Source organism: Indicator indicator, chromosome 14 (assembly GCF_027791375.1).
Source record: "Indicator indicator isolate 239-I01 chromosome 14, UM_Iind_1.1, whole genome shotgun sequence".
Taxonomy (NCBI): domain Eukaryota; kingdom Metazoa; phylum Chordata; class Aves; order Piciformes; family Indicatoridae; genus Indicator; species Indicator indicator.
This window is the reverse complement of record NC_072023.1, coordinates 4985017-5010934: the sequence shown is the minus strand read 5'-3', so window position 1 is coordinate 5010934 and position 25918 is coordinate 4985017. Positions and strand designations below refer to the sequence as shown.

Below are 25918 nucleotides of genomic sequence, written 5' to 3'. Positions count from 1 at the left end.
CAGAGCCAAGTCAGCAATGCAGTTCTAGAAGTTATCACATTAGTCAAAGCCTCATAGACAAAACAGGTCAACAACACAAACATTTTCCTTCTTTTTAAGGAGTTCCTCCATGCTCAAGACTGATACTCAAATGTGAATCTCATCACTCATCAGACAAGCAGGACTTCACAGCTCTGGAGCATGCCAAGAGGAATTTGTACACTGACGTTTCCATCTCCACTGGGAAGTCTCCTTCCCTGGTATTGTTAACCAGTGCAGAGACCATCTCATCACCCCCTAACATCTCTATCCACAGCACCCACCAGACCTCTCATGAATCTGAGGCAGGCATACCTTCTGTCATGTCTCCAGTGACCATGACAACACAGCCAGTCACGTTCAGACTGGAAACCTGCTCCGTGGCTTCAAAATCTGGGCTGTTGAGAAGGCTATCAGCTATGTCCATCACAAGGCTGGATGTAGCCTCAGACAGGTTCTTGGCTGACAGCACAGCAAACACATTTGTCAGTATATCATACTCAGGCTGATCTGGCTTCTGCTTGGCCAGCAAGGGAAAATACCTGAGAGAAAGATTATTTAAAAAAAAAAAAAAAAAAAAAAAAAGGTTGGTTGAAAATTTAAGTTCAGAACTTTAGAATTCTTTTAAGCAAAAAGTCACACAAAAAGATGAGGACTGTTTTGTACTTCAAACAAGAAACAGCATAATCCCCCCCCCCCCCAAAATCCAGAGAATGTCAGTGTCCCAAGAAATAGAGTGAATGGAGGCAGAGAGGTCATCAAAATCCTTTTCCTGCTTCAAGACAGCATCATTTAAATCTATTTCTTCACAGATAGTTATCCAAGTCTCATCTTAGTCTGTTCCTAACCTAATGATCCACACCCATTTTTTGCAGAAGTTTGTATCCAAGTTCTTCATGCCTACAAATGATGTCTAAAATCAGATACTGGATACTCTAGCACAGGAAAAGCAGTGAGTCTGAGAAAGAGGCAAAAATCACTCAAGACAGCTGAACTTGTCTCACACTGTTTGCATCAAAAAACCCTCTTTTACAGTGGATATTTTTTGCAGTAGGGGTTGGTGAGACATTGAAACAGGTTGTGCAGGAGGTCATGGATGCCCTCTCCCTGAAGGTGTTCAAAGCCAGGTTGGATGAGGCCTGGAGCAATCTGGTCTAGTGAAAGGTGTTCCTGAACAAGGCAGGAGGGTCGGAACTAGATGATCTTTATTGTCCCTTCTAACCCAAAACATTCTACGAATATGAATCACTTCAGAACCTCAGTCACAGAATCTGAACTTGCCCACATAATTTCATCAAATAGAAAGACACAGGGACTCAAAAAGCAGGAATGAAATGATTTGTAAAACTGACTTCCCAAGGCTGAGAAGCCATTGGTCAAGACAGATATAGTCTAAGAAATCACCTCTCCTCCTCTCCCATCATCTGGTTTTGGGGCTACACATGTGCTTAGTTGTTAATACATGGGAAAACCAGCCCACTAAAGAGAGCAAGGGCATAAACTGGAAAGCTTCCCAACTGCATCTGGACTGGAAAAAGAAAGTAGGGGGTTTGACACAATTATTCGTAACCTGTTAGCGTCCTCTTTTTTCCTCTGAATTTTGTGTACTTGGGGCAAATCCTCCTGCTGCTTTGTGAGGAGAACACTTACCTAGGATGTTTACTCCAGGTGTGAATGAGTTTGAGCAGAAAAGTTGGAGAATACTGACTCTCTGAAGCCAATCTGCAGACCTAAAGGAAATAACAACTCAAATACCAGTGCAACACAAGCAGGTAAAGCCACTTAGAAACCTCACCTCTGATGAAGACTTCACTACAATCTATAGTTTACCTTTTTTAGTAACTAATAATTTTTCTAGCCTCCTCAGTATCTGTGTCAAATCATTTTTAGGTTATCTTACTCCTATTTATACATCATCCAGCTACTAGTTTTGTCCTCCTCCTGAAAGTGGCTCCCCATGCATCCTTATGTTTGCTGCAGAGACCGAGCAATCCTGGACATACCTATGAGATAATGAAGCTCAACACACAGATTTGCTCCTCCCACAGTTTCTGTGGCTTGGCCACAGAGCCTTCCATTCTAGCATCTGCTTTATGTCTCCATGCTCTCACAGCTACAAAACACCTCAGGGAGAGGCTTGAGCAATGCACCACATCCCAGGAAGGGGATCTTTTAACAGGGTTCTGCATCCAAAACAACCCCACCTAAGAGCTGCTCAGGGAAAGCCCCACACAGCAACTGCTGTGCCTTCATGTGACCGGACAGAAGCAAAAGAGCCCCATGCATGGGTCTGGCTCCCTCCTCTCTGTCACTCCATAACCCAACAGGCTGCATGCCATTCCCACAGCTGGGTTTCCACCCTGACCACAGCTGGACTCTCAGCAGGGCACCATTAGAGAACATATAAGCAGGGGAGGCTCCAGTGAATTTGGGCTCAACAGCTAAGATGGTGCGTGTGGGATTTGGACTAGCTCAGAATGAGCTCAAGACCTGAGCATAACATAAAAAAAGGCAGATCTGAATGCAAGGCCTTAGAAAGCTTCTTCTTTCTCTAAAAGCTAGTAATCTTACTGCTCTGCATAAAGCAGAGCTTTTCTGAATGATGCACAATGAAGAGTTAATCATTAATCCAATCCTGCAGGAATGCTGCTGTGCAGGCTAGTGAGGTTATTGAGCCTCTACAGCAAACTCCTGAGATACAAAGAGCAGCAAACTCCAGTTCCAAGTACAACAAGCTTAAAACAATTTGCACTCTCTATGGGTTTTTACACATCTCAGCTCCACAGCCTTAACCAAAGAAAGCACAGAACTCAAGGATTCCTGTGCCAAAACAAAATCTCCATGGAGTTCACTGGTGGAGACTCCCTCTAGAGGGAGCTTCTGGATCACCTATCATCCAAGAACCCAAACCAGCCATCTTCCTGACATCTACAAGGACAACAGGAAATCTAACTATTTACCAACAATTTTACATCTTGTTCAGATTTACTCAGTGTTCCCAAACACAAGGGTCTCCAAAACCATGAAGTATTTTGCTGACTTAATGCCTGAACTACAATGCTTGAACTGCTCTGGGACTGCAGTAAATGCTCACTGCTTAGCCCACATGGCACCCTGGCCTTGAAAAGACCCCCATGGACAACTCCCTGTTGCTCAGCCCAGTGAAATACAGAGCTATACAGACTGTCTGAAACTACTTTGTCTTCTGGTAGAGAGGAGAAATCATAGAATGGTAGGGTTGGAAGGGATCTCTGGAGATCATTGAGTCCAACCCCCCTACCAAAGCAGGATCACCTAGGGCAGGTCATACAGTAATGCATCCCCACAGGGCTTGAAAGTCTCTACAGGAGATGACTCCACAACCTCTTTGGGCAGCCTGTTCCACTACTCTGTCATCCTCACATTAAGGAAGTTTTTCCTCGTGTTTAAGTGAAACTTGCTGTGTTCCAGTTCCTCTGTATTGCCAATTGTTCTATCACAGGACACCAGTGAAAACAGACTGGCTCCTTCTTGATATACAACCTTCAGAGATTTGTAAACATTAGTAAGATCTCCTCTCAGTCTTCTCTTTTTCCAGATGGAAATGTAAAATGTGTAGGATTACAGGGAAATGGTGTAGGAGTAAACAAAGACAATGTCTAGAGAACCAAATCTGGGGTTTGACAGACCAGAGCAGTTACTTTGGGTGCTGCCTGACAGCCTTTTCTGCTGCAAGAAAGCTGGACATTTGGATACCTCAGAAGTCTCAGTGGAAGGGCTCAGCTGGAGTCAGCCCTTCTTGCTCAGATACCCTTTTGGTGGAGGCAAACTGCCTTTAGAGCAGAGGCAACCCAGTAACTGTGATACAGCATTCCCTGATAACCTGAGAGCCCAGTGCACTGAAACAATCAACTATTTCATTTTAATTACTGTTCATACTCTCTTCTCCTCATAATGACCTTAATGGCCTTCTAGTACCTGAAGGGGGCTACAAGAAAGCTGCAAAGGGCTGTAGTGACAGGATGAGAGGGAATGGATTGAAGCTTGAGAACAGATTTAGACTGGACATGAGGAAGAAATTCTTTAGAGTGAGGGTGGTGAGACACTAGAAAAGGTGGCCCAGGGAGGCTATGGATGCCCTTTCCCTGGAGGTGTTTGAGGCCAGGTTAGATGATGACTTGAGCAACCTGGGCTAGTGGGAAGTGTCCCTGCCCACGGCAGGGGGTTGGAACTAGATGATCTTTAACGTCCCTTCCAACCCAACCCATTCTATGATTCCAATAGTACATTTTCCTAACTCAGAGGTGATCTGAATTTCTCTAATGAAGGCTCTGTCCCAAGAGCAGACAACTGACAGACCCTGCTGTGACAGATCCTTTCCTGTGGCAGCATCTGTTTCTGCAGTCTCCTACCAGAGGCCCAGTAGAAAAGCAGCAAAGTGCACCTAGAAATGGCCAGTATTATTTTCTTTCCCTGAAGCATTCAGGGAACAAGCCTGCCTCTCTGGTTAAAGAGCAAAGAAATGGCATCCGTTTTATTCAGATGACTTAATTTGTACTTTAGCCTGTCACTTAATTATTGCAGGATGAAACTGACCTTGCAAAAACACACAGGATGCCAACACCTGTCTGAGGTCACATCACATCCAGTCTTGTGATGGATGTAGCTGACACAGTAAGACTCCAGTGCAGCTGGAGTCCTCTGCATGGTACATGTTACACACAAAGCAGTTTCAAAGAACAAGAAATCCTTACCTGAGGCCATACCACTGCATGGAAAACTGCATCAATCTCTTCCACACTAAAGCTGTAGGTCTCATAATCAGAAAAAAACTCCACCACAAGCTTGAGCCCAAGACGTCTCAAATTTTTCAGTGGATTAATCAACCTAGGTTGGACCTGTAAAACAAACACACCCCCATGAATAAGACTTTGCAACCTTTAACTGAAATTAAATACAGTAATTCACTGACCACAGGCACAACCTTTGCTGGAACTATCACAAAGTTCTTCTGTTCTCTCCTGTAACTTGATCACAGTAGCAGTCTACCTCTCACAGCTGACCTCAATTTTTCTAAGAGCTGCCTGTTTCTGCACTGAATCAGTTGACCAGAACTCCAGCTTATGCAAACCCATCCTGAGAGGTTTGAAGTAACTTCTGCCCTTTATGGAAAAAATGCTACAGCAGAGTTGTATTTCCAGCCCTGACTCCTAAATAATTCTGTTTTACACAGGAAAGGACTCAAATTAGCTCTTGCAAGCTAACTTGTACTTTGCACACTGAGACCTACCTGGATGAAAAGAAATCAACAGACACAGAGAAGGGGGAGGAATAGAGAGGCAAGAATGTGAATCACCTCCAACAGCACGAGGGGGAATATTCCATTTGGTTACAGGAGGATGCTGTCTGAACTCATTTAGCTATTCTGTTGCACAGCCATTCTTGGGGAAAACATTTCAGTAAGGAAACCAGCCACACCACTCATCATGAAGTTATTCATGCATTACTGCATTCTGACTCTTCTCCCTGAGAAGAGTCTTGACCCAAGTAACCTAAATGATTTCCATATTGTGCAATGCAGCTCCCAGCACAAATAGATGAGGTAGCTTCACAGTGAAGAGGTACTGAACTCCAGTCTCAGAAACAGCAGAGACTTGTCAGAGCAAATAAAGGCTGCTGTCCAAGACTGCAGCTATGTTTTAGGTTCCTCAGAGTCTTTAGCACATACCATGATCCACCACACAGAATAAAGACATGTATCTCTTACTTTACAAAGCAGCTTTGGTGTCAGCCTCACTGAAAGACAAATTTTTTGTACCTGCAGACTTCAAGACACTACTCTCCACCATGCAACACATTTCTACACTCCCTTTACACCCAAGATTACAGGTATAAAGACAAAGAGGAGATAGTGGAAAAGGAGCAAAATGTGCCCTTGCCCAGGAGTGAGGGTGACAGAGCACTGGAGCAGGCTGCCCAGAGAGGTTGTGGAGTCTCCTTCTCTGGAGACATTCAAAACCTGCCTGGATGCATTCCTGTGTGACCTACTCTAGATGACCCTGCTCTGGCAGGTGGGTTGGACTAGATTATCTTTTGAGGTCACTTCCAACCCCTAACATTCTGTGATTCTCAAGCTGTGCTGAATGTGAACTGATGACATGCAATCAGCTTCCAATCAGCAAAGGAGCTTCTTGAAGGGCACAAAGCAGCCTGCTACTGCTAATGGTGACCCTCAATGGAAATAATTTTGGGTCTCCCACTGTTCAATCACCATAAGAGAAGTGGTGAGGATAAAGAAACCCAATACTGAACACAGTCACTAGGAAATGATAAATTAATAACTTGGCTTTAAACAGTCAAAGTTGGTGTTTAACTCTCCAGGCAGTATCAACCTGGAATAAATTACTCTCAAACTTCAAGAATGTCTCCTAATCATTAGCCAAGATAAATAGATTTCTCACACTCTTCCATGAGCTTTTAGCATCTCATGGGCTAATGAAGTGCTAAATTAAGTTCAGACAAATGACAGACTCGCTTGGCACATTACGTGACCATGACGGGATTACCCAAGTAACCCTGGCGAAATGTGACCAGCCCAGCAATGAATGAAGCAGCTCTTCAAACTCCTTTCCCAGCTTAAAACATGTAAGTAATGGATTGCATGTGCCTGAGCATGGGATGCTGCTGTCCTAAAACGTGCTCAGCCCCTTCAAAAATAAAGTTGCAAGGTTCTGTGCAGCCTTCAAGTAGGTATGGGACCTTGGATGCCGCCTGACTCCAAGGGCTTGCTTCGTTGGATGGATTGCTTTCAAGGCAAGCTCTAACCTCAAATGCTCACAGATGGGCCTTGGCCAGAACACACCTGCAAGGCGACTAAACTTTCATTACCTAACACCACTTGCTCAGGCTGTCATCTCATAATTCCTTTCAGCACTGCAGCGCTGCTGCTGACCGTGCAGTTTGCTCGCTTCACACCTACTGCGTGATCAGGCACTGCAGCGCTGCTGCTGCTGACCGTGCAGTTTGCTCGCTTCACACCTACTGCGTGATCAGGCACTGCAGCGCTGCTGCTGCTGACCGTGCAGTTTGCTCGCTTCACACCTACTGCGTGATCAGGCACTGCAGCGCTGCTGCTGCTGACCGTGCAGTTTGCTCGCTTCGCACCTACTGCGTGATCAGGCACTGCAGCGCTGCTGCTGACCGTGCAGTTTGCTCGCTTCACACCTACTGCGTGATCAGGCACTGCAGCGCTGCTGCTGCTGACCGTGCAGTTTGCTCGCTTCGCACCTACTGCGTGACCAGGCACTGCAGCGCTGCTGCTGCTGACCGTGCAGTTTGCTCGCTTCGCACCTACTGCGTGATCAGGCACTGCAGCGCTGCTGCTGACCGTGCAGTTTGCTCGCTTCACACCTACTGCGTGATCAGGCACTGCAGCGCTGCTGCTGCTGACCGTGCAGTTTGCTCGCTTCACACCTACTGCGTGATCAGGCACTGCAGCGCTGCTGCTGCTGACCGTGCAGTTTGCTCGCTTCACACCTACTGCGTGATCAGGCACTGCAGCGCTGCTGCTGACCGTGCAGTTTGCTCGCTTCGCACCTACTGCGTGACCAGGCACTGCAGCGCTGCTGCTGCTGACCGTGCAGTTTGCTCGCTTCACACCTACTGCGTGATCAGGCACTGCAGCGCTGCTGCTGCTGACCGTGCAGTTTGCTCGCTTCGCACCTACTGCGTGACCAGGCACTGCAGCGCTGCTGCTGACCGTGCAGTTTGCTCGCTTCACACCTACTGCGTGACCAGGCACTGCAGCGCTGCTGCTGACCGTGCAGTTTGCTCGCTTCACACCTACTGCGTGACCAGGCACTGCAGCGCTGCTGCTGACCGTGCAGTTTGCTCGCTTCACACCTACTGCGTGACCAGGCACTGCAGCGCTGCTGCTGCTGACCGTGCAGTTTGCTCGCTTCACACCTACTGCGTGATCAGGCACTGCAGCGCTGCTGCTGACCGTGCAGTTTGCTCGCTTCACACCTACTGCGTGATCAGGCACTGCAGCGCTGCTGCTGACCGTGCAGTTTGCTCGCTTCACACCTACTGCGTGATCAGGCACTGCAGCTGCTGCTGCTGACCGTGCAGTTTGCTCGCTTCACACCTACTGCGTGATCAGGCACTGCAGCTGCTGCTGCTGACCGTGCAGTTTGCTCGCTTCACACCTACTGCGTGATCAGGCACTGCAGCGCTGCTGCTGCTGACCGTGCAGTTTGCTCGCTTCACACCTACTGCGTGATCAGGCACTGCAGCTGCTGCTGCTGACCGTGCAGTTTGCTCGCTTCACACCTACTGCGTGATCAGGCACTGCAGTGCTGCTGCTGACCGTGCAGTTTGCTCGCTTCACACCTACTGCGTGATCAGGCACTGCACGCTGCTGCTGCTGACCGTGCAGTTTGCTCGCTTCACACCTACTGCGTGATCAGGCACTGCAGCTGCTGCTGCTGACCGTGCAGTTTGCTCGCTTCACACCTACTGCGTGATCAGGCACTGCAGCGCTGCTGCTGCTGACCGTGCAGTTTGCTCGCTTCGCACCTACTGCATGATCAGGCACTGCAGTGCTGCTGCTGACCGTGCAGTTTGCTCGCTTCACACCTACTGCATGATCAGGCACTGCAGTGCTGCTGCTGACCGTGCAGTTTGCTCGCTTCACACCTACTGCATGATCAGGCACTGCAGTGCTGCTGCTGACCGTGCAGTTTGCTCGCTTCACACCTACTGCGTGATCAGGCACTGCAGTGCTGCTGCTGACCGTGCAGTTTGCTCGCTTCACACCTACTGTGTAATCAGGCACTGCAGTGCTGCTGCTGACCGTGCAGTTTGCTCGCTTCACACCTACTGTATGATCAGGCACTGCAGTGCTGCTGCTGACCGTGCAGTTTGCTCGCTTCACACCTACTGTATGATCAGGCACTGCAGTGCTGCTGCTGACCGTGCAGTTTGCTCGCTTCACACCTACTGCGTGATCAGGCACTGCAGTGCTGCTGCTGACCGTGCAGTTTGCTCGCTTCACACCTAATGCGTGATCAGGCACTGCACTGCTGCTGCTGACCGTGCAGTTTGCTCGCTTCACACCTACTGTATGATCAGGCACTGCACTGCTGCTGCTGACCGTGCAGTTTGCTCGCTTCACACCTAATGTATGATCAGGCACTGCAGTGCTGCTGATGACCATGCAGTTTGCTTGTTTCACACCAAATATATGATCAGGCTCTGCGCTGGAATTTACCTGAGCTTTCCTTTTCCTGTTTGGATTGAAGCCTGGCAAAGGCACTCTAATTTCAGAAAGAGAAGAGCCTGGCTCAGTGTCATACCTTCCAAACAACTGGCAACAGCCCCCCTGAGCCAGCTGGGTTTGAGCTCAGGGATCTCTGCACTGCTCTTCTGGGCACAGGGCAGCAGTAAGCCAACGTGGCCCATCTTTAGGTGCAGCCAATCTTTAACAGAAGGTTTTCCTCACCTGACCCTTTCTGTATGTACAGCTAACGCACAGCAAGGGAAAAAAAAAAAAAAAAAAAAACAAACAAACCACTTTCAGTGCTCTGCAGATACCTGGCTGAGACCCAAATTGTAACACTGGGTTGGCATGACTACTCCTGACACTGAGCTGAAGGTGCTTCATGCTGAGTATACTAAAGCATGGCTGGTAGCCATACTCTCCCTGTATCTCATGACAGGATTCAACCACTGCAGATAATCACTATGATAACCTACAATGCTGAGCTCCTCTGGGGTCTAGCACTGCAACACAACACCTAAAGAAAAGGTTTGCTCTAAAGTCCCCGGGCAAGGAAATTTAAATCCCCTCCTTCCCTGCTTTATTCTTGCAGCCAAGAAACTGCATCTTTAAGGCCAATTTCAACTTCCAGCCCTAAGATCTTTTTACATTCTTACAGAAAAACCATTTGGTTCTCCTTCATGCCCATCTCTCCACAGGGCTGGCAGGTGGCAATGTACAGAGATAACCTCCAACTCTCTTTTCAGTTACTCAGACAAAAAAAAAATAAAAATCTGCCTGCACTGCCTCAGCCTTGTAGCACTTTTAGACAAATATCACTGGCCTCTATTTTTGCAGAATCACAGAACGGTAGGGGTTAGAAGGGACCTCTGAAGACCACCAAGTCCAACCCCCCTGTGCCAGAGCAGGATCACCTAGAAACACATCCAGGTAGGCCTTGAAAGGGTCTAGAGACCCTCTCTGAGCAGCCTGTTCCAGTGCTATGTCACTCTCACAATACAGAAGCTCCTTCTTATAGAACTTCTTATGTTCAAGTTTATGCCCTTTACCTCTTTGTCCTGTCACTGGAGACCACTGAGAAGTGTCTGGCCTCATCTTCCTGACACCCACTCCTCAGATATTTGTAAGCATTAATAAGATCCACCCTCAGCCTCCTCTTCTTGAAACAGCCCCAGCTCTCTCAGCCTTTCCTCATATGACAGATGCTTCAGACCCCTAAAACATTTTGACATTTAATTGTTAAGCTTCACTCCATGCTGCCATTAAACTTATTTCTACCTGAACCACTGAAGGTGTGTGCGCAGGTGCAAGCTGAGGGGAGGAGGAAGGAAAGGAATTTAATTTACACATTTGTTTGTGTATTTTACCTTCTCTCTTTGCTGGAGGATGCAGGATACCACAGCTGTCATGCAGAGCAGAATCTGTAGAATCTCAGGCAGGTACTGATGGATCAAGTGTCCCATGTTTTTCAACACAACTTCAAGACCATTGAAGAGGCTATGTTGACGCCCAAGAGGCAGGACTTTAGCTAAATCCAGCTCTGACATACTTCGAAGCACTGCACTGTGGCAAGGTCCTGCAATAGCCAAAGGAACAGCAACTTATCTAGAGAAGCATCATGAAGATATCCACCACCAAAGAGAATTTTCAATGAAAAGTGATATAATATGGCCCTAAATTACAGATTTGCTCAGAGGAAAACTCTGAGTCTCCATCTCTCAGCTATATCCCACTGCTACAGCATCAGAGAACACTTTACAACCTCTGATTATTGCTGTCATAGGCAGCTAGCCTACCCTGCCAGTAACTGCCCCTTCCTGGCCTGCTACAGCTCACTTGCACAATTTTTCTGACCTTGGACCTGTAAAACAGAGCAATCTGTAAGAAAAAAGCTTGAGGGAATCCCAGTCCTTATTATCAAAAGTTTATTTTCATCCTTTTATTGTTCCAAGGCACTGCTAGAGACCTCTGAAGCATGTAACAGTCCTAAGCCTACTCATCCTCCCACACGATTCTATGATCTCTACAGGTCAAGAATTACCATAGCTCCAGATTCAACTGCCTGTACCTACCATTACTGAATTGCTTCACGGCTTCAAAGAGTAGATCCAAGAACATCCTTATCTCTTCTGGCAACGAGCCAGCAAGGAAGCGCAGAACAATTGACATGCGAGTGCTCGCTGCAGACTTGCCCTGTGTTTTGTTCCCTGTTTTGTTTCTCATTCTGCCATAGAGAATTCTTCAAGAGCCAACAAAAGAAAAAAAAAAAGTTGCATTAGCTCTCAGTAAACCATCAGTTTTTTATTCTGCAGGAGAAACTCCATTTCAAAATATTCTTCAGTGAGAATAAGCCGAGTGGAAGTTTCCTCTTCAGGGGCTCCACTGAATTGCCCAAAAACATCCAGTGAAAGATCAGCTTCTGCTGCTACAACGCTGGTGGTTGTAGGTGTAAAAGTTACCTGCACAGTAATTTGCATCACTGTATCTTAATAAAAAAATAAGTGGCAACACTCAGTGAACTGAAATGTTCTCATAGATCCCTGTAAGTCTTAGCAAAACAGTGTTTACCAAAATGATGTTTTGAAAGAAATGTGTTTACAAGAGAAATGTGCTAATAAGGAAACCATAGAGAACATCCAGGTCACGAGAACATCCAAGTCACCAAACTATGCCTTTAACCACTGGTTTATCTCAACTGTTTAAAATGAGAAGCAGGAATATTGCATCTCTGCTCATGGTACTTTGACACGAAACTTTCAAACTCACACTGCATGACACACCTCATAAGAACAGGGATGAGACCTGGGCGATGCTCCATTTTTACTACTGCAGTCTCCTCAGAAATACTGAAGTGGACTATTTCTTCTTTAAAACTTTTGTCTTCCAGAAGCCTCTGCAAGTTCTCCCTGAGAGCAATAAATATTATGAGAGCAGATGTAAACAGACACACACACACACACACACATCTATATTTGTAATTATCTTCCTATCTAACCTATGTTGTATATAAAATATTAAAGTACCAGGTTGCCACCCCCTGTTATTAAAAAAAGTATTTTAAAATCCAGCAAGTTCAACTAATTATGTAAGAAAGCACCTCCTGCACACATTATTATTCAACCACAAACTGCAGTTTTATGCTGTCATTTTCTCTGGGTGGTTATAAATCATCTCCCTGAAAACAATGCAGCTACTAAGCACACACTATTCTGGGATGGAATGAAAGTGTTGCCATTTCCCCACAAACAAAAAAAGATACACTTATCATCCTCAAGACCTTATTTCCTGGTTTAGAGGGGGAATATACAGCTAGCTAAAATTAAAATTTATACATATGTCTTCAACAGATAGAGGAAAGGCTCTCTCTTCAAGGCAACTGACCCCAAACAAGGCTTCTGATATGACAGCAGGCTCATTCATCACAGCTAAAATGATGTAAAAGCTTTTACCTGTATGGCAGTAGGTGAGGGTGCTTGTATGTCATTATGCAGTCAAGAGCTATTCTCTGTACATTCTGGTCTTGATGGGACAGTAACTGCAAATGGCAAAGGAGAAAAAAATTAATCCCTAGCTGAAAAGCAGAAGTGCTTACTGAAAATAATGAAATAACCCAAAAACTCCAAGCTCAAACAGGTTTGGACTAATCAACATGGAAAGAGAAATGATGCCTTGCCAGTATAAAGCCAAGATGTGAACACATAACTGTCCAGTTCTGGTGCCTCCCCTGTAAGAACAACATCAAACTGCTGGAGCAGGTCCAGAGGAGGGCCACAAAGATCATCAAAGGGCTATGGGGACAGTCTGAGAGAGCTGGGGCTGTTCAGCCTAGAAAAGAGAAGGCTCTGCTCTGGGAAGACCTTACAGCTGCTTCGATGCCTTCTCAAGGACAGCTCCTTTTTCAGCTATCATGGCCTGGTTCAGAAAAATGACAGGTTTCTGTAGATCCAGACACTGCATTCAAATAAGAATGAGTTTATTTACTAGCAGAAGTGCTGAAAGCTAGCAAACAGCATCACCTGGGTATATAATGCATTCAGCTTTGGCTCCAAGTACAATGCCCGGGGGTTGGAGAATTTAGAGAACACTTGTAAATGGGCTATTAGTTGCCTGTAAAACAAAAGAAAACAAAAACACTTTATTTTTTTAAAATCACCAGAAGAAACAATCCTGTACTGTCATAAACCAACTGGGAACTTTTACTAAAACCAATTAACAAGAAAAGAAAAAAAAGCCAACCAAACACCACAACAGGATCTCAGGTCTACCAGCGACCAGAGACACAGAAAGAGGCATCCTGTGCCCTCTCCTAAGCAGTTCCTTCCAGATGACACTTCACTGCACAGAAAAGGCCTTTTCCTCAGTAGCACTAGATGGACTTAGCTTTTGATGAGAAAGAAGTATAAACAGTCAGGATGCAGCTTACTTCTCTCTGCCAGCCCAGCCTGGAACACCAAATAGGTGATTTTAACCCTTCATTTTTTCACTTGACCTTAACTGGTGCCCATTGAGCTCTCATCGACATGAAGGGTTGCATTTAGCCACAGACTGTGGTGGACTTGTATTGGGCTGAAGGCACAGCTGGGAGTCAGTTCCTCAGCTGTGTCACTTCATAACTGCCCCACCTCCTTTGTGGGAGGGGAAAGAGGTGATGAGGACAAGGAATGTGTGGTATCTCCTCTACCATGTTCACTGTGTCCTCCTTCAGCTGCTCCCACTTCTGACTGAACTCTCCAGACACTCAGTTGCTCCACCCTCCTCCATGGCTGAGTATGATGACTTCCAGCAACTTCACATGGAGCTTGAGGCAGGCATGGATCCTCATGGGCCTCAACTAGACCTCATGGGTGCAGGGTGTAGCCCAGGGAGTGCTCTGCTACCATGGCACAGGCCTGACTGCATGAACTGTCAAGGTCGATAACAAAAGGAGGTCACTCCAGAACTCATTAACATCTCTGGTAAATCTTTTATGACTTTGTTACTGCTACCAGGAACCAATGTTTCCACTTGAGTATGTGGACATTCTGAGATGGAGGTTGAGAAAAAAAAATCATTAAAAAAATCTTGGACTGTCACTGTATTTTAACTGCTGCTAATTCACAGATGCAAGTCAGAATCTCGGAAAATGAAACACCTTTAAGACACAAGGGATTAAATGACAATTCAAGTTACATATCAAATACTCCTCATGGTCCAACACGACATTTTGAAGTTCTCTGTCATTACAAGGGCCATCCTTTGCAGAAGAAGTGGGAAAATACAAATCTTGTAACAGACATTTGAGAGAGGTCATGAGGGTAAAAAGACACTGATTAGAGAAATTCATTCAAAGAGCCACAGCATCACAAACAATGGCATTACAGCAGCATGTAGCTTCAGTCTAAAACACCACCAAATAAAAATATTTGTCCCTAAGACCACCAGGACCAGGATTTTTAACACATAGGCAATTGCAGAATCCCAGTACTAAAGCACTTAAATGAAGACTCGTTGTTCCAAGTGTTTGGCAATGCCTGTGGTTTGAAAATATCAGCAAATACACACAAAGAAGCCACAAAACCCCAGAATGTTAGGGGTTGGAAGGAACCACAAAAGATCATCCAGTTCAACTCCCCTGCCAGAGCAGGGTTGCCTAAAGTAGATCACATGGGAAAGCAACCAGACAGGTTTTGAACACCTCCAGAGAAGGAGACTCCACAACCTCTCTGGACAGCCTGCTCCAGCGCTCTGTTACCCTTACAGGGAAGAAGTTTTTCCCTTATATTTACATGGAAGTTCATGTGCTCCAGCTTGCACCCATATTGTCCTATCATTGGACATCACTGAGCAGAGCCTGGCTCTATCCTCCTGTCACTTGCCCTTCACATCTTTGTAAACATTAATGAGGTCACCCTCAGTCTCCTCTCCTCCAAGCTAAAGCGATCCAGCTCCTTCAGCCTCTCCTCATCAGGGAGATGTTCACTGTAAGTCAGGTGAATGCAGGTACAGTGGCCTCCAAAAACTTCAGAATGCCTTCAGATTACCACATAACTGTGCTTTAGTATTACTTTAACACAAAGCATAGACCATCAGCAGATAGCAAGATACCGATAAAGCCTGGGCAGCATCTTTGGATATTTATTACTGTGCAGGCAGGGTTTCTGACTCTGAAGTGCTTATAATCCACTGCAAAATTAAGTGCAAGCAAAAGAAGAAAAAGGAATTATGTATAAAAACATGGCTCTTATCTCAGCCTGAGCTGCTGAATTTGCCTTTCTGTGAAACCACTAGCAAGGGAAAACTAAAAATACTTACTTAGCAGCAGCTCTTCTTGTTTTCCTTTTTGGTAGTCCTAGAGTGATTTGTTCTCCCTCTTCCTTTTCTTCTTCTTCCTCCTCCTCTTCCATAGCAACATCATTCACCCTTTCACCAGGTATTTCTTTTGCTGCTACTGTACCATGAGTTTTCTTTCTGAGATCCTGTGATGGAGCCACTAATGAATCTGCTGGGTAGTACTCATTTCTGTGTATAAAAGAGAGCAAGAAGGAAGGAAATTAAGCGGCATGGCATTTTTCAAGGTTTCAGGGCAAAACCAACAAAAAAAAAAAAAAAAACAAAAACCCTCCACAGTTTACCATTCTCATTAATGGCACTGTGTCTTGGGACATTGTATGGCTTAAAACTCCAAAAAAGTGGATTTCATGTGCTGCTTTGCCTGCAAGTTGCCGAGATACAAGCCAATGACCAAGCACACTGGAGATGCCAGGTGAAGAGGAGAAAAATCACACAAATTACTAGAGGTCTGTAAAGGGGTTATGTGGAGGGCATCAGGGTTGTGTATGCTCAAGTGGGCAGGCAAACAAGGAGTATGGCAGTGTGAGAACAAGCGAGGAAATGAACCTACTAAAAGCATGGTTCAATTTTTCCAGGAAGACAAGCAAAACTTAAGTTTTCTAATCACAGGAAACCTTTCCCTGCCAGGAGATCACAACCACCCTATGTGCATCAGGCTATCTTATACGTGGATGCAAAGAACACCACTGTTCTTCCTCCAGGGGCAGGAAATTAAATCAGCCTCCAAAAAAAAAAAAAAAAATCAGAATTTTCCCTATGATGGGGGAAAACATTTTGATCTTCTGTAATTCCAAAACAAAATGTATTTTCATATAAAAAAACCTCAACCTTTTATTTCCACTGAAATCGCTGCCTAATGACGCTGTGACAGTGGCAGGTCAGTAAAGGAGAGACTGAGCAGCAGAAATGTCCTGCCAGTCCTTCATTTCAGCCTGCTTATTGTGGGATGTTTCTGGCATAACCCACATTTCAATCAAAAGGTTATCTTCACTGCAACAGACATCTCATCAGCCATGCATTCAGGCAATAAAAGTCAATAATAGGATAGCTATAGTCTTAAAGCTCAGCAACACAAGTGAAAGCAATGTGTCCTCTCAACTGAAAAAAAGAAATCTTATTTACCTAATAAATCTCAAAAGAAGTGGGGAAAGTTCTCTTGACCTAGGCTCCACTCTGTCTGGAAACTTATCCAGTGCCTTCCACAGCAGAAAACGGAAGTTGGTGTGGTCCAGCCGCTCGCTGCAATCTGTCCTAACCCTCAGCTGCTCCAGGAAGACAGCTCCCACCCCTCCTTCTGGCATCTTCTCACTTGATGTGGCAGCAATGCTTTCCTCCTGTTCATCCAGTTCACTTTGCAGCTCCATTTCTATAGAAAAGATGGAGAAAATCTCCTTGGGTTACTTCAAAGTCACCACTAGCAAAGGATCAGCCCCTTGTTGCACAAGGAATACTTTTGGTGATACCTACCCTGTTTAGGCAACTATTTAACACTGATCTGAAAGACTTGCACTCCTCAGGAGTATTGTAGGGTGCTTTATAGCCCTCAGGCATCTCAATTAAGCTAGCTCAGTTCTGTCAAATAACAGAGAAGTCCACAAATGGCTGTGTGCTCACTGCTCTATTGTGAAATCAGATTCCATAGGCCCACAGGTAAACCTCAAGAGCACAGCCAAGAAAGACAGTTTGCAGGAATTCCACTGAAGGTCAGCTCCATTGGAACAGTTTTGTCATTGCTCCTGATCAGGCTAGGAAAAGCCAGTCCTAAAGCAGAAACAAAACTGCTGCATGGCTTCCCACAACCTGCAACTCCCTCCTGCAATGCAGGTGCCTATTTTAATACTTCTTGGTGTTTAAGACAGGAGAGACAGTGTTCTCCCAACCCTCTCCATTCCTGCCCTGAACATGACACTGGTAGGCAAGAGCCTTGGTTCTGAATTCCCCCATCACCTGTAAATTTGGAGAACATAAAATACAGCCATGTCATTCACAATTAGCTGGGTTACTGCCATAACATTTAGGAGCCATGACTTACCAGCATAGGCAGCAGCCCTCTCCAAGTGTTCATATAAGACCTTCCAGAACTCTTTATTCTCCATCTCCTTTGCATGAGAACTAACACAGCAGAAGACAGAACAAAATTAAAAGAAAATAAATAAAAGCCATGCAGGACTAGGCAAGTCAACAACTAACACAGTCAGAGGCTTTCATCACTGTTTTAATGTGGGTGTTCAAAGACAGGTCATCTGCATGATACAGCTGTAGCACTTCCTTGCCTTTATCATGGATCCCAAATGTCAATTGTTATTAAATTGATCTGGTTGTATCTCATGGCTTCAAATGAGCTCAATTTGAGTAAAGATGTTCTCAAGCTTTCTACTGACTTCTCTGCAGGAATAACATATAGAACCAAAGGAAGAATTAGCATGGACATATCTTCTGAAGAGAGGGTTTAGTATTTTTTTTTTCCCCATTAATTCACTAGTTTAAAGGAGAAAATGTCATCCTTTTTAATCACAGAACAGAAGGGAAAATACAAGATGAAGTCATGCAGACAGCAGACACTGATTTTGGTATTTAGCTCAGCTGTCACTGTGGTAAGTCTTCCCCATCTTTAGTAGGGTCTATAGGTCTCCCAGTAAGGACAGAAAAGTCAGAGATGGGGAAACTGAGAGGGACTTCTTGCTCTTCCAGCATTTGTGAAACACTAATTAAATACTGCTACCTTTGACTCAAAATGCTGATGCTTCCTGACTGTATTTAAGTTCCTTTTAACAGTACAAAAAAAAAAAAAAAAATCAGAAACTAAGTTGCAGTGTATTCTGAGAGCAAATTCATTTCAGAAGATTTCATATGAAGGTTCTCATGCACAGGTGTCACCAAATTTTAACCTCAGCTTTTGTTCAGGGAACAAAGGAAGGAATGTTCTGTGAAACAACCACAGAATGCAGCATCCAGCCACATATACTCACGTGATCAGTTCAATTACGGGATCCCAGAGAGGGCTGAAGTTAATGTAAAGCATTCCCAGTAGATACCGAAGAGGCACCTAGGAGGACATTCAATAACGTTTTGGAGAGATGTAAAAAACAATAGAGATCAGGCAACTCCCATTAACCTTTCTTTCTCTCAAACAGGAAACTTTGACCAAAGAAGTTCTCATGCAAGTCACAGACACCATCATTCCTTGTCTCACAGTTGCATGACAAAACCTAGAGCTCATTTACTGTAAGCTGCACTGAGGTCTTGTCACCATGCCTGCATATTATGAACATGCAAAATGAGTTCAGCACAGCAGATGATCTGACTGCCTGTCTCCTTCTCAAACTCCATACCAGCACTAGGGACCCCAGAAAGAGGGAAGAAGTTTGCCCTGAGGACCCTTCATTGTGCTAGGCCTAGAAGCATGTGCTCTGGACTAGCTTCTTGCTGACCTACAGCCCTTTCTCACAGGAGTTTAGAAGTCAAGATTAAAAAAAAAGCAAAACAGATGCATAAAAATAATAAAAACCCTCCTTCCACCAAATCCATGATCTCTGTGTTGGTTTGGCCTGGGGTGGAGTTAATTCCCAGATCAGCTACTGTGAAGAAAATTAACTGATTTTTTTATGAACTCTTACTAAAAACTCTGCAATCCAGGTGATGGAATAAAATTCTCTTGAAATAAAAGAATGTGACAGCTACTTTCTGACAGTAACTGCTTACCTCTTGCAAAGATTCACTTTCTATTGCAGGCTTCACTATATCACATCTTAGTTTCCTCAAATGAAGGAGTTTCTCCCTGTAATCATTCACTGTTGCTGGCACAAGCTCTGCCTGGAGCAAAATGGCAAATATTGGCTGGAGTTCCTCTGTGTCATCACCCTGAACAAACAAGGGACATGAATTTTATTGAGTATCCTCTCCTCATTGACAGTTATTTCAACAAAACTACAGAGCCCCAGTCATTTTGGGCCAAAAAACAAAGTCAAGGGACTTGCTCTGCTATCCACCACTCACACATCTGAAAGCATCAGGACGAGGAGATAAAACGTCAATGTGAAGGCACAAAAGCAGAGGACAACCTCTAGCAGACATATGCTTTCTTTCTGAAGAGAAGAAAACAGTTCACACACAACATCAAGCACAGATGGCTTTGAAATGTCAAATGCAGAGATTTAGCCCTACCTCAATCTGTGCTGAAGGGGGATTCTCAAAATGGTTTAAAATGCGAACAGTCAACAGCCGGACCTAGCCAAAGTGGAAACAGAAGTCAGACGGGGGGATGTAGGCTGCATCTACAGACACACCTACACAGACCTTCATGTTTTGCACAGGAGGCTAATTTCACCAGGTTTCTCCTAGAGCTGAGAAGCAGATGAAGTCCTGCAGCCTAACAGGCAAAGCAAAACGAATGCCTTAAGCTCCTGCTCCAGTTTCCCTCCAGGGAAGAGAAAAGCCTCACAGGGCTAAAAGTTAACTGCTCTGTTAATTCCTGCCCCATGGCAGCCTCTTAGAAATGGACACAGTGCTAAACAGGTACTACAGAAGCAGCAGCTTTACACAGGCTCACGTTTCCCATTTCAGTCTTCATCATTTAACTCAGAGCACTCAAATCACATGTTTAAAATGCAAGTTACCTTGCATGTGCTCAAAATAACAGATTACCTTGGAAACACCAGTGGAAATGTTAGGATGTAACTTCTCAAACAAGTCCATTAGATTCTCCTGGGAAAGGGGTTCCTGGCAGCCACACAAAGCCAACCTCGTGTAATAGAGATCCGCCAACAGCAACGCAGAGGGGTCTGAAGGAAAAGTGCTAAAACCCCAGAGTGTTTTAATAGCATACAGAAAGCACTGCAACAATACAGACAATTGAAAACAAGGCAGCAGTGACAATAACAACATTAAGAAAAAATTCCATGTGACTTCAGACTCTGCTGGCACCAGCAGGCCAATAAAACCAGACTCCGGGAGCATGCTGGATGCAGCTTCAAAGCCCAATTACCCACGACAACCCAGAAAGCACAAGATTCCTCCTTTGTACTAACCAGACCTGTCAAGCTGGGGTAGAAGGCTGGACCTACACACACACAAGCTGCAGAAAACAAATCTGCATAGGTCAGACAATGGCTGCTGCTGTTGCCTAGGTGTTCAGCCAGTGATCAACTTCACCAGAAAAGAAATAATCTGGATTTAGGTAAGGCACCAGGAATCCAGACTGACCACAGGAAAACCTCATCCCTTGCACCAGATGAGTTTCACACCTCCAGCCCAAAGCTGGCAGAAAAGCACTAGACTGAGGCTTGATGTCAGATTTCCTGCTTGATCTGGGCAAGTTGTTTCATCTGCACCATGCTTCCAACATGGGTGCCATGATTTCCTAACTGAACTCCTGTTCAGTTTTTTGAAACTCAAGCTCCTGAGGACTTGGAGATGCTCCAGCTCAACAGTGATGGGAGATGACAAATTTAGGAGAATTTGCTGGAAAGATATCAGTTTCCCTCAATCCCTCAGTTAGGTGTGCTAATTATAAATAGAAAAGAGCTTACAAAACCTCTTCCCACTGTGGAGCAAGCACACACATGGGCAAGGTGGACATGGAATCCCAACACCACCACCAGACTGCAGAAGTTCAGGCTTTTGACACAAATCAGAAGGGCTATTTCTGTCTCCTGTAACACTATCAATTAACACACTTAGTGTCCCTAGGCAAAAGTAGAACCAACTTATTTGGCACTACTCTGAGACAGCTATCTAGGAAAGCTTCAGTTTGCAGAGAAAGTGTCACTGAACAGGTACCATGCAAAACATACAAACAGTGTCTGTAACACTGCTACCTTACATAATCCCCACAATCAAGTGATAATGCCAGCCTAACAGAATGGGCAGCACTAAAGGAGGCATTTAACAAGCACCTACAGAAAGGCAAAGTCAACTCTTTGCCATACCAAGGAGAATCACAAAAGATCGCAGAGTTTACTTACGTCACTAAGCTCTTGACACGCTCCACAGGTAACAAATGGAGTATTTCAGAAGACTCTGCCAAACTAAGAAGAGTACTTACAGCTTGGCAGGCCACAAACAGGCTTCCTGGAGCAGAGAGAGAACAAGAACAACCTGTATATTTACCCAGCTCTCAAGGACTTGTGTTTGTACAGTGCTTGTCCATCCTGAAATGGCTGGAGCCATAGAAATAGGGTAACACACAGATCCCTGAACCAGCATTTGGATTTTCTAGCCATTACCATAACCCCTAAAGGAAGTCCTCCTTCAGTTATCAAAGTAAGTGCCTACTCCAATGAGTCAGCCATGAAAGCTGTGAGCAGCTTCCAGTTTGCATGCTTCCATCACAGTCACGTACACAGAGAGCAGAGATACCGAGCCAAGCGCTGCTGCAAGAGTCTCAGCTCCAAGCTATAAATGGCTCTCTCATAAATGAAGAAATGTCCAAACTGATACCAATGCAGCAAAACAGAAGCAAAAACATACAGTGATGCTACCATACTGATGCCTACAAACTCTGGCACTTTGGCAATGCACTACTGTATGAGATCTGCAAAGCTGTCCCATGCACTTTTAAACTGAGGATTTGCCAGTGAATGGAAGGTGCATTTGATTACAGCAATTTTGTCTTCCTTAACCTCTCAGCCCCCTTTAGAGATAGAGGAAATACAGGAGAGCCAAAGTCCTTCCAGGCAAAAAAGGCAATTCCTCTTCCTTGACACTCCTAAATTACCAAGTAGGTTGTTTAATTAAAAAAAGATAATTCCCCTTTCTCCACCTCTTCCCAAGCAGGAGAAACACTGCTCCTAAACCAGGCAAACTGAAGAATGTTTCTAAAGGGCAGAATTTTCTTCCATGCTACCAGCTGCCATGGAAAAAAAGGGGAAGTGAGCACTAACTTCCCATTCATTCCTTTGAAAACATCCAACATTCCCTCTATATTCCACAGCTGCTTAGTGCCCCAGGTGTATGCTGAATCCTGCTCACCATTACACTCTGTAAGGAACTCCTCAGAGAAGAGAAGAAACAGTGAATAATGGCAGGGTGAAGCTTTCTGCATGGATAGTGTAAGGGCACACAATTCCAAAGTCTAATTTGCATGCTGTTTAGTAGTATGTCTGTGCTAGACAAAGACAGGGGCTCTACAGACACACCTCTATGATCTAAACGTGGGGCTGGGGTGTGCCTTGCACAGGCAGTGAAAGGAAACTGAAGTCCTAGTATAAGGTGAAGGAACTGTAGAGATCATGGCGCTGCAAGGAATGCTGGAGGATGAAGAAAACATCCAACAACCCTAGTTTGGGAGAAGGGTGAGGAGAATCAAGTAGAGAAGTGTAGGATGGGACAATGGGAGGCAGGAGTGTAAAACAGATTGCATTTCACAGATTTAAAGACTGCATTGGGCTGGAAGGGACTCTCCTGTCCAATTATCCTGCAGTGAGAAGGACTCCACTTGCAGTGAAACTTTTTCTCTTCTGGGCAAAGGAAGACATGGTCATGTGCCTCCTGCCCAAACACAGAGCTGATGCAGAGCTGCTTCTCATGTCACCAAAGATGAGAAGCAAAGAAGATTTGGGTATTTTTTTTTTAGAGTAAGTACACTGACACTGAAATAATCAAACAGGACAGAAGAAAGGGCTAAATCAAAAAGGACAAAGACTAGAGACAAACAGAGCTAATTAGGGGATACATTTGGGAATGTTAATAGAGGAATTATAAAGGGAAAAGGTCAGACAAGCCCTTTCAAAGCAAGGAACGAAGAACACTGAACCTGGGGCACTCCAATACTTGCTCATACTTTGGCACAAGGCCAAATACTTACAATTCCACCTAAGTAACAATTGCTCTGCCCAATTCAAGCTCAGTTAAATTGTTGTGGTTTTCTTTTATTGGTCAGAGACCATTCATGCTTAAAGATACAGCATTTTGGAATTGGTGCTGTTACTTAGATCAGGGATGGTAATGTTCCAAACTCTGTACTACAGGTTTGGAATAAGACTTGAGTCAATAGTTTCTTCCTCACTTGACTGCTTCAGCCTGGATCTGGTTTAGGTTGATTTCCATCCTCTTTTTCTCATTCTCTTCTTTTTCTACCCAATTATCTCTGTCCTTCACTTTGCAGAACATCTGCTGCCTCATTATTATTATGAGCAGCAAATGGGTTTCCTCCCATGTTCTCCTCTGCTAGTTTTACTTGAGCTGGTCAATAAGTCTGGATAGAATGCTATTGCCATTCACTTTCATGTTTTGTAATATCAGAAAAAAAACTCTAATTTTTTTTATATATATCAACAAAGAACAAATAAAACAGGAAACAATTGTAACTGACCTTTGCAGAGGCTTCCTTTGTCAATGGCTGTGAAGAGAGAGTCTGTAAAACTTGTCACACAGGGCAGAATGTTTTCTTTGTCCATTGGTCTGTCCAAAATAAATGGTAAGAATTTTATCCCTATTAACACTTACACCTATCCACATATGAAAGCTTTCTTTCACATCTATCTTGTATTAAGCTAGACAGCTCACCCCACATCTGAAACCAGCAGCACACCATTTTTGCTATTTCTGATTCACAATTTAAGTTGTAGCACTCACTGTACCTTTTTCTTCCATGCAAGAACATCATAATTATTTTTATAAAACAGTGTAGAGAGGACAGTGCTTAAAACACAGAAAGTGGAACATGTCAAGAATGTAGTGGAGTACAAGATCTAGGGAGCAGGCAATCAACAAACTGATATTCTATTCCTGACTTGACTACTGACTCATTTTATTTCCACACAGCGTTTTTTGGCCTTCTGACCCTGATTTCCCTATGCTAGGGTTCATAATGATTGTCCTTCTCTTATTTTTGACAGACAATGAACTAGACAGCATGACAGAAATAGTACCTTAGAAAATCCCTTACCTAATATGTGGCAGTACAACCAAGGCAACCCAAGGCTGTGAAAGGTCAGTGATGGCCTCCTCCTCTGGTAGATGGATTAAAGACAGTATGTGATCCAACACTGGTACCTCTGCCTTTCTTCCTTCTCTTTTACTTGTTTGTTGCCTTGTATTAGAGCTAAAAACAAAACAGCTTTTTAGTAACCCACCATTACATACCAGACACTGTTCCTTTTCCTCCTGTGATACTCAAAATACATCTGCTACTGCTAGCAGAAATGACTTGGACAACCCAAGGGATTTTTTTTTTTTCTTTCTAATGCCCTCCACAGCACTGAGTATCACCTAGTCATGCTGAGGAGCCCAAAACATGGCCCATGAGAAATACCAAGTCTTTATTTCAAGGAAAGGCAGTACTTCACAGCTGGACACCCTCACAACTAGGACACATAGCTTGTAGGAGCACTCTGATTATTTTTAATAAATCAAGATCACACTGGCATAGATAAGACTAATGGATGACAGAAAACAACCAGTGAGGAAGAAGTCTGAGGACTTAAAAGGAAGCATAAGCAGAGCCTAAATCAACAAGCCATTTGCAGAATGACCCCACACTTGAATACATGAACTTCACACCCCATGGACAGCAATCTTTCAGTTTCACCCAGTGCTTGCATGACCATAGTTTGAAGGCTGCATAGGCTCCACCCTACCAGAAATGCAGAAGCTAACAACAACAACAACAACAACAACAACAAAAAAAAAAAACAAACCCACAAAAAAACCCCCACAAACACACACCACAACACATCAGCATCATTAGAGGTTTAAGAAACAATTTCTGAGATAAACCACAAGCAGTTAGGATTGTTGGTCCAGAGAAAGGAGATTTCAGATGTTTCTGATGATCAAAGCCCATTATTTGTAAAAGCTGGATGTACAGAAGAAATATTTTGCTCTTTATGTTCCCTGCAGATAAGATAAGAAGCAATGGATTTAGCCTGCAGTAAAGGAAGTTTAATTTATATGCTGGGAAAAAAACCAAAACCAAACAACTAGCCCAATCAAACATCCCTATAACCATAAAAACAATAAAGTACTGGCACAGACTGCCAGGGGGCAGTTTGGGAGTATTTAATAACAATTTGGCCAGATATCTTTCAGGACTGGTTCAGGACTTGCCAATTCCATCCCAGGTAAGATATGTGGTATGCAACTCTTGAGATGTCTCCCAGCCCTAATTTCTACCACTGACAATGCAGGAGCACAAAAAAAAGTTCCAGGTAGGAGAAAGGTCCTCTCAGCTATGTACTCCAAACCACCAAAAGCCCAGAGAAGACAAGTGAGGAAAACTAAATCTAATCATTTTGACTCAACCTCTTGTTCCCTAAACTCCAACATCTCCACTCTATTAAATAAAAATAGGAAAAACCCCACAGAGTGGAT

The 25918-nt window shown here is 44.4% G+C and overlaps 1 protein-coding gene across 1 annotated transcript in view; it reads right to left on the bottom strand.

Annotated features, from left to right (window-relative positions):
• UTP20 (UTP20 small subunit processome component) overlaps positions 1-25918 on the bottom strand; it is a 66521-nt gene that overhangs the window by 28858 nt on the left and 11745 nt on the right. The window contains exons 13-30 of the mRNA XM_054386655.1: positions 24495-24650; positions 23919-24007; positions 21571-21676; positions 20252-20402; positions 19772-19834; positions 19310-19468; positions 18577-18653; positions 17640-17719; positions 16730-16973; positions 15569-15775; positions 13294-13384; positions 12727-12812; positions 12058-12183; positions 11350-11516; positions 10645-10853; positions 4752-4895; positions 1669-1748; positions 334-560 (exon numbers count right to left, since the gene is read on the bottom strand). Of these exons, the coding sequence (XP_054242630.1) occupies positions 334-560; positions 1669-1748; positions 4752-4895; positions 10645-10853; positions 11350-11516; positions 12058-12183; positions 12727-12812; positions 13294-13384; positions 15569-15775; positions 16730-16973; positions 17640-17719; positions 18577-18653; positions 19310-19468; positions 19772-19834; positions 20252-20402; positions 21571-21676; positions 23919-24007; positions 24495-24650 (2462 nt within the window). The remainder of the gene's footprint in view (positions 1-333; positions 561-1668; positions 1749-4751; positions 4896-10644; positions 10854-11349; positions 11517-12057; positions 12184-12726; positions 12813-13293; positions 13385-15568; positions 15776-16729; positions 16974-17639; positions 17720-18576; positions 18654-19309; positions 19469-19771; positions 19835-20251; positions 20403-21570; positions 21677-23918; positions 24008-24494; positions 24651-25918) is intronic.